General features: G+C 44.4%; 1 protein-coding gene across 3 annotated transcripts in view; it reads left to right on the top strand.

Annotated features, from left to right (window-relative positions):
- LOC149461645 (interferon-induced GTP-binding protein Mx2-like) overlaps nucleotides 1-14,651 on the top strand; it is a 62,957-nt gene that overhangs the window by 13,391 nt on the left and 34,915 nt on the right. For all 3 annotated transcript variants that reach the window (XR_016312782.1, XR_016312783.1, XM_089677875.1), the window contains exons 4-6: nucleotides 2,071-2,266; nucleotides 3,486-3,623; nucleotides 12,533-12,687. Coding sequence is in view for 1 of the 3 variants with exons in the window: in XM_089677875.1 (XP_089534001.1) it covers nucleotides 2,071-2,266; nucleotides 3,486-3,623; nucleotides 12,533-12,687 (489 nt within the window). In the remaining 2 variants the exon portion in view is untranslated. The remainder of the gene's footprint in view (nucleotides 1-2,070; nucleotides 2,267-3,485; nucleotides 3,624-12,532; nucleotides 12,688-14,651) is intronic.

Genomic DNA, 14,651 nt, shown 5'->3' with positions numbered 1-14,651 from the left:
ACATTCGATTGGTCCTATGTGTATACCTGGGATAGGGACATTCGATTGGTCCTATGTGTATAACTGGGATATGGACATTTGATTGGTCCTATGTGTATAACTGGGAAAGGGACATTTGATTGGTCCTATGGGTATACCTGGAATAGGGACATTTGATTGGTCCTATGGGTATAACTGGAATAGGGACATTTGATTGGTCCTTTGGGTATACCTGGAATAGGGACATTTGATTGGTCCTATGGGTATACCTGGAATAGGGACATTTGATTGGTCCTATGGGTATACCTGGAATAGGGACATTTGATTGGTCCTATGGGTATACCTGGAATAGGGACATTTGATTGGTCCTATGGGTATAACTGGGATAGGGACATTTGATTGGTCCTATGTGTATAACTGGATCAGGGACATTTGATTGGTCCTATGGGTATACCTGGAATAGGGACATTTGATTGGTCCTATGTGTATAACTGGGAAAGGGACATTTGATTGGTCCTATGGGTATAACTGGGATAGAGACATTTGATTGGTCCTATGGGTATACCTGGAATAGGGACATTTGATTGGTCCTATGGGTATAACTGGAATAGGGACATTTGATTGGTCCTTTGGGTATACCTGGAATAGGGACATTTGATTGGTCCTATGGGTATACCTGGAATAGGGACATTTGATTGGTCCTATGGGTATAACTGGGATAGGGACATTTGATTGGTCCTATGGGTATAACTGGGATAGGGACATTTGATTGGTCCTATGGGTATAACTGGGATAGGGACATTTGATTGGTCCTATGGGTATAACTGGGATATGGACATTTGATTGGTCCTATGGGTATAACTGGGATAGGGACATTTGATTGGTCCTATGGGTATAACTGGGATAGGGACATTTGATTGGTCCTATGGGTATAACTGGAATAGGTGAATAAAGTGCAGCGCTAAAGCATATCAAAAAAGTTTGTTCTTAGAAGTTCGTTGTCAAAAGTTCATAAGATATCCCGATCAATACTATGGTGTACACAGCTAGAAGGATCCAGTAGAAATGACAGAAATGAACTTCTAAGAACGAACTTTTTTGATATGCTTTAGCGCTGCACTTTATTCATCTATTTATACAATCAGAGGAGGTTGTGATCCCCTCTTGTGCCATTAGCTGCTTATTTTATTGATATTTTCTTTTTACTTAATGAGCGCTCACTTTATTTTATATTTTATAACTGGAATAGGGACATTTGATTGGTCCTATGGGTATAACTGGGATAGGGACATTTGATTGGTCCTATGGGTATAACTGGAATAGGGACATTTGATTGGTCCTATGGGTATAACTGGAATAGGGACATTTGATTGGTCCTATGCGTATACCTGGAATAGGGACATTTGATTGGTCCTGTGGGTATACCTGGGATAGGGACATTCGATTGGTCACTTGTTAGTCTAACTGTGGTTCGGGCATTGGAGTAGTTCTTTCATTATAGCTGGGTAAGGACACTAGGTTGTTCATGGGTTTGTGTCTTTATAACTGGGGTAAGGGTATTAAATTGGTCATTTGTCTGTGTATAATCAGGGAAAGGACTTTAGACTGTAAAGGCTCTTTCACAAGGATGGCAATCTCTACCACCCTCTGAAAAGCGATACAGTGTGGATCGCTTTTCAGACAGCAGTAGGGTAGTGGCTTTTTTTTTCTTAATTTCATCCCAAGGGGTATTTTGTATTAAAATACCGTGTTACAACTGCAAGCCAGTGGGCCGCCTCACAGTTGTGGTGTGGTCCCATTCACCCCAATGGGCAAGTTCAACAGGAGGTGCCACCAGTCAAGCTCTGCAAGCTAAAGTAAACTTGCCATAGCATGTGAACTACGCTGTCCAGCTGCAAAGTCAGAATTTAGGTGGGTGGTTGGGGTGCAATAAAAATGCAGATTAGCTGCCTGCTTTTACCTCCCCTTTGCCATCCTTGTAAAATGGTCCTAAGATCTTTTGGAGGCACAAACTGGTGTGCAGAAATAATAAATACATGAATTAAAGAAATCAAAAATTAACAAACATCTTTCTCTTCTTATATTGTTAAGGTACTAGCAGAAAATATTCTGAGTCAACAGTATGAAAGTCAGATCCGCCCTTGTATTGATCTCATTGACTCGCTGAGGGCGCTGGGCGTGGAGAAGGACTTGGCCTTACCAGCGATCGCTGTGATTGGTGATCAGAGTTCTGGGAAAAGCTCTGTGCTGGAGGCTCTGTCCGGAGTGTGTCTTCCCAGAGGCAGCGGTAAGTTCCTGCATGTTCTAGTATTGGCACGTCATCCCGTATTTGCATTAGTTGCCTGAGTGTGCTGCCTTCCTCCCATAATCCATAAACGTGGTGGCTTTGATTGGCTGATTATCGTTGAACCTGATTGGCCCAAAGGTGCAAGGTTGGTAGGGTCATTCAACTGTAAGCATCTTCAGAGTCAGTTCAGTAACAATCCTACATTTCAACTTCCCACTATCCTGAATCTGCTGCTGTTTGTGCCCTGGAAAAAATTAATGATCCTTCATTTTCTAGTTTCCCATTTCTCTGCTGTGAGAGAGAGGCTCTCAAATGTGATGCCACGCGTCAGCAGGGCCAGTGACATCATCGCGCCCCACATATTTGAAGCACAAGAGCACTTGTTTATGAGCCCTGGAGATGGATGTAAAATGGCTGATAGTTTTTTACCTTCCTGCATTCTATGCAGGAAGGTAAAAAACCTTCTGTGTGCAGCAGCTCCCCCAGCCCCCTCAATACTTACTTGAGCCTCCAGCAATCTGCAGGACCGCCTCTGCCTCGGGTCTCTGCATTCTCACTGGCTGAGACAGCAAACGGGAGCCGGTCAGTCAATGAGGAAAGGGGGGGGGGGGCGAGGGCCAAGCCACGGCTCCATGTGTGAATGTACACACGGAGCAGCAGGTGCCCCCATAGCAAGCTGCTTGCTGTGGGGACACCCAACAGACAGGAGGAGCCAGGAGAGCATGTGGGGACCTGAGAAGAGAAGGATCTTGGCTGCTCTGTGCAAATCCACTGCACACAACAGGTAAGTATAGACATTTTATACTTTAGAATCACTTTAATTTACTGATTATATTTGATTGCAATTGCATTTTTTATTTCTTTTTATTACATATGTTAGGTTGTTGCTGTGATTTATTAGTATCAGTGTTCACAACATACTTCCAGTATGCGGGAAAATTTTATGGGGTTTTTTTTTTTTTTTTTATATAGAGGTTTGATTTTCTTAGTGATAGCAGAGCTGCACTTTATGAAATGACACACCAGAAACAGACTTCTACCTCCCCATCACTTTTTTTTTCGTTAAAAATAGGGGGGCAGTTAAACAAGACAAACTGTAAGAACTTGCACACTTTTTGTTTTAATGTACTTGGAATCATTTTAATTACATTACACACTAAATGAAAATAACATGACGCTGAAAAACTTTGTAAAATGATTTTATTCGCACTTCCTGCAGGTATCGTCACACGTTGTCCTCTGGAACTCAAACTGAAAAAGTCCCTGAAGGGTATAGAGTGGTCTGGCAAAATCAGCTATCAGGGGGAATCCATAGACATTGAAAGCCCAGCTGAAGTGGAGGATGAAGTCCGGAAGGGTAAGCGCTCTGTGTGGCTGTATGGATGTAATGCTGTGACAACTACCTCCAAATATAATGTCATATCGTAGAAGGGTATATAAAGGGTGGGACTATACCAACATATTAGTAATACCACAACTGTCCCACACAGGTTACATGTAAGCCTCTTAATATTGTTCTACTGAATAATGACCCAAACAAGATGAGAAAGGATAAAAAGTAACGTATTTACTTAAAGTATTACTAAACCCACAACAGTATAAATCAGTCTGTATATACAGTAAAGCATGCTTGTTATACTCACTGTGGAACCTAACCTTGGGAGAGTGCAAGTGATCAGAACAGGGCCAATCAGCACTGTCCAGAGAGAGGTCAGGGGTTCTGCATCTTCCTAGAGCAACATGAAAACTCCATCTACAAGCCTATTTGATCCTGATTTCTCTGATCTTCCAGTGTCCCCCTCTTATCTCCTGATAAGACATAGTGTGTGGAGACACTCTGCACATGCTCAGTTTTGTGTGTATTGCTAGAGAGGTTTTTTCTTTCTTGTGAGTGTGCATGTGATCAGAACAGAGCCAATCAGCACTGTGCAGACAGAGGTCAAGGGTTTTGCATCCTCCTAAAGCAACATGAAAACTCCTCCTACAAGCCTGTTTGATCCTAATTTCTCTGCTTTTCCAGTGCCCCCCTCTTATCTCCTGATAAGACATAGCTGTGGAGACACTCTGCACATGCTCAGTTTGGTGTGTATTGATAGGTTATTTATTTTTCTTTGTGGGAGAGTGCATGTTATCAGAACAGGGCCAATAAGCACTGTCAAGACAGAGGTCAGGGGTTCTGCATCCTCCTAGAGCAACATGAAGACTTATCAGATCTTCCAGTGCCCCCCTCGTATCTCCTGATAAGACATAGCGTTTGGAGACACTCTGTACATGCTCAGCAATCAGCACTGTCCAGACTGAGGGTCCGGGGTTCTGCATCCTCCTAGAGCAGCATGAAAACTCCTCCTACAAGCTTTAACCAGTGCTCGGCTGGACACTGATAGAAGTCACAAGACTGCTATATACTGCTGATGAGAAAAGTTATTTAGTAGTTTAAATGTACTATAATAATTGCATTTCCATGTTCTGTGGGAGACCAGATATAGTGAATGCAGGGTCTGGGGAGAGCAGATATAAGGAATGCAGAGTCCGGGGAGAGAGCGGATATAGTGAATGCAGGGTCCTGGGATACCAGATATAGTGAATGCAGGGTCCGGGGATACCAGATATAGTGAATGCAGAGTCTGGGGAGACCAGATATAGTGAATGCAGGGTCCTGGGATACCAGATATAGTGAATGCAGGGTCCGGGGATACCAGATATAGTGAATGCAGAGTCTGGGGAGACCAGATATAGTGAATGCAGGGTCCTGGGATACCAGATATAGTGAATGCAGGGTCCGGGGATACCAGATATAGTGAATGCAGGGTCCGGGGAGACCAGATATAGTGAATGCAGGGTCCGGGGAGACCGGATATAGTGAATGCAGGGTCCGGGGAGACCGGATATAGTGAATGCAGGGTCCGGGGAGACCAAATATAGTGAATGCAGGGTCCGGGGAGACCGGATATAGTGAATGCAGGGTCCAGGGAGAGCATATATAGTGAATGCAGGGTCCGGGGAGACCAGATATGGGGAATGCAGGGTCGGGGAGACCGGATATAGTGAATGCAGGGTCAGGGGAGACCAGATATAGTGAATGCAGGGTCCGGGGAGACCAGATATGGGGAATGCAGGGTCCGGGGAGACCGGATATAGTGAATGCAGGGTCCGGGGAGACCGGATATAGTGAATGCAGGGTCCGGGGAGAGCATATATAGTGAATGCAGGGTCCGGGGAGACAAGATATAGTGAATGCAGGGTCCGGGGAGACCAGATATAGTGAATGCAGGGTCCAAGGAGACCAGATATGGGGAATGCAGGGTCCGGGGAGACCGGATATAGTGAATGCAGGATCCGGGGAGACCGGATATAGTGAATGCAGGGTCCGGGGAGACCAGATATAGTGAATGCAGGGTCCGGGGAGACCGGATATAATGAATGCATGGGTCCGGGGAGACCGGATATAGTGAATGCAGGATCCGGGGAGACCGGATATAGTGAATGCAGGATCCGGGGAGACCGGATATAGTGAATGCAGGGTCCGGGGAGACCGGATATAGTGAATGCAGGGTCCGGGGAGACCGGATATAATGAATGCATGGGTCCGGGGAGACCGGATATAGTGAATGCAGGGTCCGGGGAGACCGGATATAGTGAATGCAGGGTCCGGGGAGACCGGATATAGTGAATGCAGGGTCCGGGGAGACCGGATATAGTGAATGCAGGGTCCGGGGAGACCGGATATAGTGAATGCGGGGTCCGGGGAGACCGGATATAGTGAATGCGGGGTCCGGGGAGACCGGATATAGTGAATGCGGGGTCCGGGGAGAGCAGATATAGTGAATGCAGGGTCCGGGGAGACCGGATATAGTGAATGCAGGGTCCGGGGAGACCGGATATAGTGAATGCAGGGTCTGGGGTTTAGGAACACTTTAAATAGGCTCTGCCTGACCCAAGATGTCTTTACACTTTATAGAATTAGTTCACCTTCACCTTTGCCAATGCAGGTAAGGGGTGACTGTGGATAAAAGCAAACTGTGGAGCTTTGACTGAAGTTGGATAATGCCCTTGCTATAGGTATAGGCCAATTACATACCTCCCGAAGCCAGACTGAAAAAGTCCTAGAGGTGGCACTATCCCATACTGCCTTGTTACTAGGATGTTCCTAAGACACTCTCAGCTATTACTGCTCACTATAACTGTAGGCACAATAGAGTTTGTTATAAGCTCAAAAAGCGCTACAAAAATAGCATTTTTGTGCCGGCTTGTAGTAGCGTTTTTACAGTAAATGGAAAAAAAAAAAGCTGGAAAAAGCTGTTAGAAGCATTTAGGAGCATTTAGCATTTTTTTTTCTGCCAGGGAAACACTTCCAAAAACTCTATTACTTCTGCTCCTAAACACTGAAGCTTGAAAAATGATTCTAGCATAAAATCATGTGCATGGACACATATATGGTATAAAAGTGCAGTGCTTCTATATTATGTGATGTCAAGTGAATCAATACAAAGTTCACCTGAGATCACTTAACCACTGGCCGGACGGTGGCAGTGCAGGGGCGGGTTGCCGTTCATAAATGGCTCCCGCCATTTTGGATTGTGCGTGCTCCCTGGGAGCGCGCAGCAGACTGATTACTGAACGGGACCTCTGTGCGAGGTCCCGATCATGTGATCACTGATTGGCCAATCAGTGATCACGTGAACAGTAGTAAGCAAGATGCCACTTCCTGACATCATTGCTTACTACGTGTGAAATCTGTGAATGATCACAGAGATCACATGGTACAAGGCTATTCACAACAGCCTTGTACCATGTGACTAGCTGTGACCAATCACAGCTCACACAGTATTTCTCAATGGCTGCAAGAATGCAGCCAGAGAGAAGGAGAAATTTTTGCTTTTACAGCCTTTATGGGTGTAAGAGCAATCAGTGTAAAAAAAAAAAAAATCTTCATCACCCCCACAAGTAGTACAGTGTCACTATGGTGACACTGTACTGCTAGGGTGACAGTATGTTAAAAAAACAAACAAAACATAAATAATAAAAATGTAAAAAAAATTTTTTTTAAAAATTATAATTTTGTTGGTTATAAACTAATTTGGATTTTTTTTTTTTTGCTAAAATAACTGAATAAATTTTGGCCAAGATTTATGCGGAAAGATTATTTATTTGCAAAATTCTTACGAAATTTTTGACTATTCATTTATATAGCAAATAAAATAAAAATCCCTCTGGTGAATAAATACCACCAAAAATAAAGTTTTATCTGTCTCAAAAAATGCTAAAAAATTCATATGGGTGCAGTGTTGCATGACCGCGCAATTGTCATTCAAAGTGCGACAGCACTGAAAGCTGAAAATTAGCCTGGGCCGGAAGGGGGTAAAAGTGTCCGGACTGGAAGTGGTTAATATATAAGCGCTGCACTTTTATACCATATATTTTACAGGTGTTGTTACCTTTACCTTTCGTGCTAGCAGCTTTTCACTGATTTATTTCTAGTGCCCGCCTACAGTATATATATAATTTATCTGCATGGACACATAGGATAAAACTATTAGCTTCTAGGAGCAGAAAAAATATTCTAATAGCTTCTAGGAGCTTAAAAAGCCCGCTAGTGTGCAAGAAGCCATAAAGTGGATGGCCACACACTAGTGCACCACACATGCGGGGGGGGGGGGGGGGGTTACAAGCTCACTCCTGTGATAGCAGTAGTGAGCAGTAATAGGTCCAACAATAATGAAGCTCTGCTCCAGGTTGGCCCCCCTGTTATGTGTTCCCAAAATCCTTACAAGGAGGTGCTGGCCTGATTCGCAACCGAGAAAACTTCGGCCATAATGTGCATTGTTCCACACTATTATAAGGACACTCCGAAACTTTGAGCAGTGATCCACAGATACTACATAGTTACGTAGTTAGTCTGGCTGAACAAAAGACAAAAAGTCCATCCAGTTCAATCACTGAAAAAAAAAAAAATCAACCATTAACCCCCCTGGCGGTATTCCTGAGTGTAGCTCGGGGTAAAGTTTCAGCACCACAAGCGGTAACCCCGAGCTACACTCGGTAATACACTGCAGCGTTGCTCCGGGATCTCTTCTTCACTTACCTTGTCCTGCGCTCCCGCGATGTCCCTCCTGCAGTGTCCCCTGTAATATCCTCCAGCGGATGCCGGCATCCGTCTTCCGGGTTCCGTTCCCTGCGACGTCGAGGCGTACGGGGGACGGAACGGCGGGAAATTTGAAAATGACAAAAAGTGACATTCACTAAATACACTAAAATCACATAGTATAACATTCCTGTATCAAACCATTTCACATACATTTTGTCCCGAGTGCTTTGTCCTGTGCCCTGCCTGTATTTTTACTGTTCTTTCTGCCTGGAAACTGAGAAACATCCATGGCGTCCAAAAAGCGTCCCTTTAGACCGGCTAGAGAACAGCGATAGTAAATCAGAACCACTTGCAGAATTGAGTGATAATGATTCGTGGGGAAATTCCTCATCAGACACTGAAAACGATTTTGCGACTGAACTCAGCGATGTGCGAACTTGGCGCTATATTTCACATTTCAGTGTTTTTGGTTTGATTATATTATTGAGTTAAATTTATTATTATTATATTATTATTTTTTATGATTATTTATTAAATTATAATTTATGATTTCGTGTTTCAAATTTTATCATACCCGGGATGTTTATTAGACTCTTGTTCAGACAGATTTCAGTGAGTTATTCCTAAAAATTACAGGCCTACAATAACAAAACAACATATTTCCATGCAAAAAAATGTACCGCTTTGAGCACAGAAATATGGACATAATCGCTAGGGAGGCTACAAATAAAAACAAAAAAATATCACAGCATCGGACCTCAAGGAAATATTTTAATGCATTTCATACTAAGAAGTGCTTACTCACAACTGTAGTGTGAAACGCATCAACCTATCCCCCTGAGGTCCGGTGCTGTGATGTTTTATCTGTGGATCATTGTTCAATCAAAGTTTTGGAGATTCCTTCTAATAGTGTGCAGCCATCCACATTATGGTTGAGGTTTTCTCGGTTGTGAACCAGGCAAGCACCAAAGGATTTCGGGAGCAGATAACGGGCGGACCAACCTGGAGCAGATAACGGGCGGACCAACCTGGAGCAGAGCTTCATTATTGTTGGACCTACTACTGCTATCATAGGAGCAAGCTTGTAACCCCCCCCCCCTGCATGTGTGGTGCACTATCTCTACGACCGCAACATCCCTGAACTCGGAGCAACAGGAGAGAGAGGGAAAGAATGCAAGAGGGGTTGAATTGGCTTGGTTTGTCTTAGCAAAGTCCTAGCAGCAAGGCAGGATGGGATGATGCCATCTCTGGGAGTTTTTTATTCAGGCTTTGGGAGGTACATAAATACCCTACACCTATAGAAAGGCCATTATTTAACCTTGGTCAAAGCTGCACAGTTTGTTTTTATCTTCTTGCATAGACAGTTTTTTTTTTTGTAAAGGTGAACTAACCTTTTAACTTGAATACAGAAAATGGCTTATAGAAATAGCAGTCTTAGCTTTGTTCCAGTTTAATCCTCAGCAGGGACCCGTGGCCCGCAGCTGTCGCAGAGTTTAGTAAGTGATGGTGATGACGACATGACCAAGCACGACCTATCTCAGTCCACCATCAGAAGAGTTATGAGCCAGTTATATACTGCTGAGATCAAGGACTCAGCTGCTTCTCAGTGCTCTGTACCTTCCAAATTTGTGAGGCAACACTTTAGAAGCTTGAAACCCAATTCTGGGAAAAGTAACTGCAAGCATTTAATTTTTGTGGGACAGAAAAAGCAGTTTTATTTACCTGATCCTCAGCTCCCCAGCAGGTGGTAATCCCCTAAGCTCTTGTTGTGGACTGTTACTCAGCATCCTCATGTCCAATGCAGGGCTAAAAGCTACCTGAGACTCGGCTCTGCCACCTAACACAAGACTTCTACCTGAGCCTCAACTTTGCCTCCTATCACAAGACTTCTACCTGAGCCTCAACTTTGCCTCCTGACACAAGACTTTTACCTGAGCCTCAACGTTGCCTCCTGACACAAGACTTCTACCTGAGCCTCAACTTTGCCTCCTGACACAAGACTTCTACCTGAGCCTCAACTTTGCCTCCTATCACAAGACTTCTACCTGAGCCTCAACTTTGCCTCCTGACACAAGACTTTTACCTGAGCCTCAACGTTGCCTCCTGACACAAGACTTCTACCTGAGCCTCAACTTTGCCTTTTGCCACATGACCAACCCAACCACTTGTTGGACATGTATACCTATAAATTAGACCTTTAATCTCTATTCTATTATTATACTGTGGTGGGTTAAAGAAACCAATTTATGCTGAGAAACTATCACTGGAAAGTCTGAGGGATATAAGAATTGTACAGCTGCTCACGCAAAAATGAAATATCTGGTTTAGACGTCATTATTCAGCACTACTGTGTGTAATTGGTAGTGACTTAAATAGTGTTTGGAGTACACACACAAGTTCAGGCATATTAGGAGGCAGAGTTGAGGCTCAGGTAGAGGTCATGTGTCAGGAGGCAGAGTTGAGGCTCAAGTAGAGGTCAGGAGGCAGATTTGAGGCTCAGGCAAAGTTCATGTGTCGGGAAGCAGAGGTGAGGCTCAGGCACAGGACTTGTGTCAGGAGGCAGAGTTGAGGATCAGCTAGAGGTCTTGTGTCAGGAGGCAGAGCTGAGGCTCAGGTAGAGGTCATGTGTCAGGAGGCAGAGCTGAGGCTCAGGTAGAGGTCATGTGTCAGGAGGCAGAGCTGAGGCTCAGGTAGAGGTCATGTGTCAGGAGGCAGAGTTGAGGCTCAAGTAGAGGTCATGTGTCAGGAGGCAGAGTTGAGGGTCAAGTAAAGGTCATGTGTTAGGAAGCAGAGTTGAGGCTCAGGCAAAGGTCATGTGTCAGGAGGCAGAGCTGAGGATCAGCTAGAGGTCTTATATCAGGAGGCAGAGCTGAGGCTCAGCTAGTGGTCTTGTGTCAGGAGGCAGAGCTGAGGCCCAGGTAGAGGTCATATGTCAGAAGGCAGAGCTGAGGCTCAGTTAGAGGTCTTGTGTCAGGAGGCAAAGCTGAGGCTCAGTTAGAGGTCTTGTGTCAGGGGGCAGAGCTGAGGCTTAGCTAGAGGTCATGTGTCAGGAGGCAGAGCTGAGGCTCAGCTAGAGGTATTGTGTCAGGAGGCAGAGCTGAGGCTCAGCTAGAGGTATTGTGTCAGGAGGCAGAGTGGAGGCTCAGTTAGAGGTCTTGTGTCAGGAGGCAGAGCTGAGGCTCAGTTAGAAATCTTGTGTCAGGAGGCAAAGCTGAGGCTCAGTTAGAGGTCTTGTGTCAGGAGGCAGAGCTGAGGCTCAGTTAGAGGTCTTGTGTCAGGAGGCAGAGCTGAGGCTCAGCTAGAGGTCATGTGTCAGGAGGCAGAGTTGAAGCTCAAGTAAAGGTCATGTGTCAGGAGGCAGAGTTGAGGCACAGGCAGAGGACTTGTGTCAGGAGGCAGAGCTGAGGCTCAGCTAGAGGTCATGTGTCAGGAGGCAGAGTTGAAGCTCAAGTAAAGGTCATGTGTCAGGAGGCAGAGTTGAAGCTCAAGTAAAGGTCATGTGTCAGGAGGCAGAGTTGAGGCACAGGCAGAGGACTTGTGTCAGGAGGCAGAGCTGAGGATCAGCTAAATGTCTTGTGTCAGGAGGCAGAGCTGAGGCTCAGCTAGAGGTCTTGTGTCCAAAGGCAGAGTTGAAACTCAGGTAGAGGTAATGAGGCAGAGTTGAGACTCAATGCAGAAATAACTATGGCATGTGTTAATTATTGCTAAGAACATAAATATATTGGTGCAGCGCTAATACAGAAATAATCACTTGCGTCACCACGTACCTACGCATTACGTCCCGATTATCACGTGACTTCCTCAGGGTCACTGATCCCGATCAGGGATTTGGGTTGTTTGTTTGTTCATTTTCTGCGTGTGTTCACTAAATTGGGTCCAATTAGAACCGCGTGTTTTTCACGTTTTTTCTGTCACCTCAAGATCCCAGAGAGGATCAGATCACTTTATATGTGTCACAGTTTATGATTTTTTTTTCACATTTTATTATTGTATTATTATATGTGGTTATATGATCATTTATGTATTAGCGCTGCACCAATATATTTATATTCTTAGCACTATTTTCACCTATAGGTGTAGGTTTGGGTGTTAGCAGCTTTGTTTGTTATATATTTTTCACTTTATAGTGCCGGAGGATAAAATCATTATTAATGTGTGAATTATTGACTTTTTTTCTTTAGCACAAAACTGCATTGCTGGTGAAGGGAATGGAGTCAACGATGAACTGATCACCTTGGAAATTGTGTCTCCGGATGTCCCAGACCTGACTCTGATTGATCTGCCAGGAATTACACGGGTGGCTTTACCTAATCAGCCTGCGGATATTGGACGTCAGGTTTGTTTCAAAACCTTCAAGAAAAAAAAACATCTCACAAGTTATAAACTAGACTACAACTTACCTATAGAACAAAGATGTTAATAACACAATTTAACAATTTGGGATATGTAATATTAACCTTGTTAACCTCCCTGGCGGTATGATTCTTTCCGATTTTTTGTGCTGAAAGCGGTACCATTTTTTTGCATGGAAATATGTAGTTTTTTATTGTAGGCCTGTAATTTTTAGGAATAACTCACTGAAATCTGTCCGAACAAGAGTCTAGTAAACATCCCGGGTATGATAAAATTTGAAACGAAATCATAAATTATAATTTAATAAATAATCATAAAAAATAATAATATAATAATAAATTTAATTCAATAATATAATCAAACCAAAAACACTGAAATTTGAAATACAGAGGCAAATTCGCACATCGCTGAGCAAAGTCGCAAAGTCGTTTTCAGTGTCTGATGACGAATTTCCCCCACAAATCATTATCACTCAATTCTGCAAGTGGTTCTGATTTACTATCGCGGTTTTAAAACAGCTTTTGACGTAAAGGGATGCTTTTTGGACGCCATGGACTTTTCTAAGTTTCCAGGCAGAAAGAACAGTCAAAATGCAGGCAGGGCGCCGGACAAAGCACTCGGGACAAAATGTATCTGAAATGCATTGAAACAGCAATGACAGCAAAAATGACATTTTTTTAAAATTTCAAATTTGCCGCCGGTTCCGGCGCCCGTACGTCCCGACGTCACAGGGACCAGAACACAGAAGCCGGATGCCGGCATCGGCCGGAGGAGATGGCCGGGGACGCTGCAGGGGACACATCGCGGGAGCGAAGGACAAGGTAAGTGCTGCAGGGACCCCCTGAGCAACGCCGCATGGTAAGCCCGAGTGTAGCTCAGGGTTACCGCTCTTGCTACTCAAATTTTACCCCGAGCTACACTCGGGAATACCGCTAAGGAGGTTAAAGCCAAACTTCAGCCAACATCTTATTTTAATTTTAGTTTTAGATTACATTTTCAAAATGTTGTTCTTTCTGCCCCCGACCCCATTGGAGGGATTTTCCCTCACTTCCTTTCCCTGTGATGCCTATACAAGAAACTTGGAAGTAGGGCTGTGACTAGAACAGACAAAGACACAAATAGAAACATTGTCCGAACTTTGAATCTTCCTTTACTCTAAATTTAGACCTTTTAACCACTTGCCCTCCAGAAGATTTACCCCCCCCCCCCCCCGACCAAGCCATTTTTTTGCGATACAACGCTGTGTTACTTTAACTGACAATTGCGCGGTCATGCAATGCTGCCCCCTAATTAAATGTATGTCCCTTTTTTTCCTACAAATAGAGCTTTTTTTGGTGGTATTTGATCACCTCTGCGTTTTTTTATTTTTTGCGCTATAAACAAAAATAAGACCGACAGTTTTGAAAAAAAAAATATGTTTTAACTTTTTGCTATAAAACATAGCTGAGGATCAGCTAGAGGTCTTATATCAGGAGGCAGACCTGAGGATCAGCTAGAGGTCTTATATCAGGAGGCAGAGCTGAGGCTCAGCTAGTGGTCTTGTGTCAAGAGGCAAAGCTGAGGCTTAGCTAGAGGTCATGTGTCAGGAGGCAGAGCTGAGGCTCAGTTAGAAATCTTGTGTCAGGAGGCAGAGCTGAGGCTCAGTTAGAGGTCTTGTGTCAGGAGGCAGAGCTGAGGCTCAGTTAGAGGTCTTGTGTCAGGAGGCAGAGCTGAGGCTCAGTTAGAGGTCTTGTGTCAGGAGGCAGAGCTGAGGCTCAGCTAGAGGTCATGTGTCAGGAGGCAGAGTTGAAGCTCAAGTAAAGGTCATGTGTCAGGAGGCAGAGTTGAGGCACAGGCAGAGGACTTGTGTCAGGAGGCAGAGCTGAGGATCAGCTAAATGTCTTGTGTCAGGAGGCAGAGCTGAGGCTCAGCTAGAGGTCATGTGTCAGGAGGCAGAGTTGAAGCTCA

The sequence above is a fragment of the Staurois parvus genome, unplaced genomic scaffold (assembly GCF_062004578.1).
Source record: "Staurois parvus isolate SC_StPar_1 unplaced genomic scaffold, SC_StPar_1.0 ptg000195l, whole genome shotgun sequence".
NCBI lineage: Eukaryota > Metazoa > Chordata > Amphibia > Anura > Ranidae > Staurois > Staurois parvus.
This window is presented reverse-complemented; position numbering and strand designations above follow the sequence as displayed.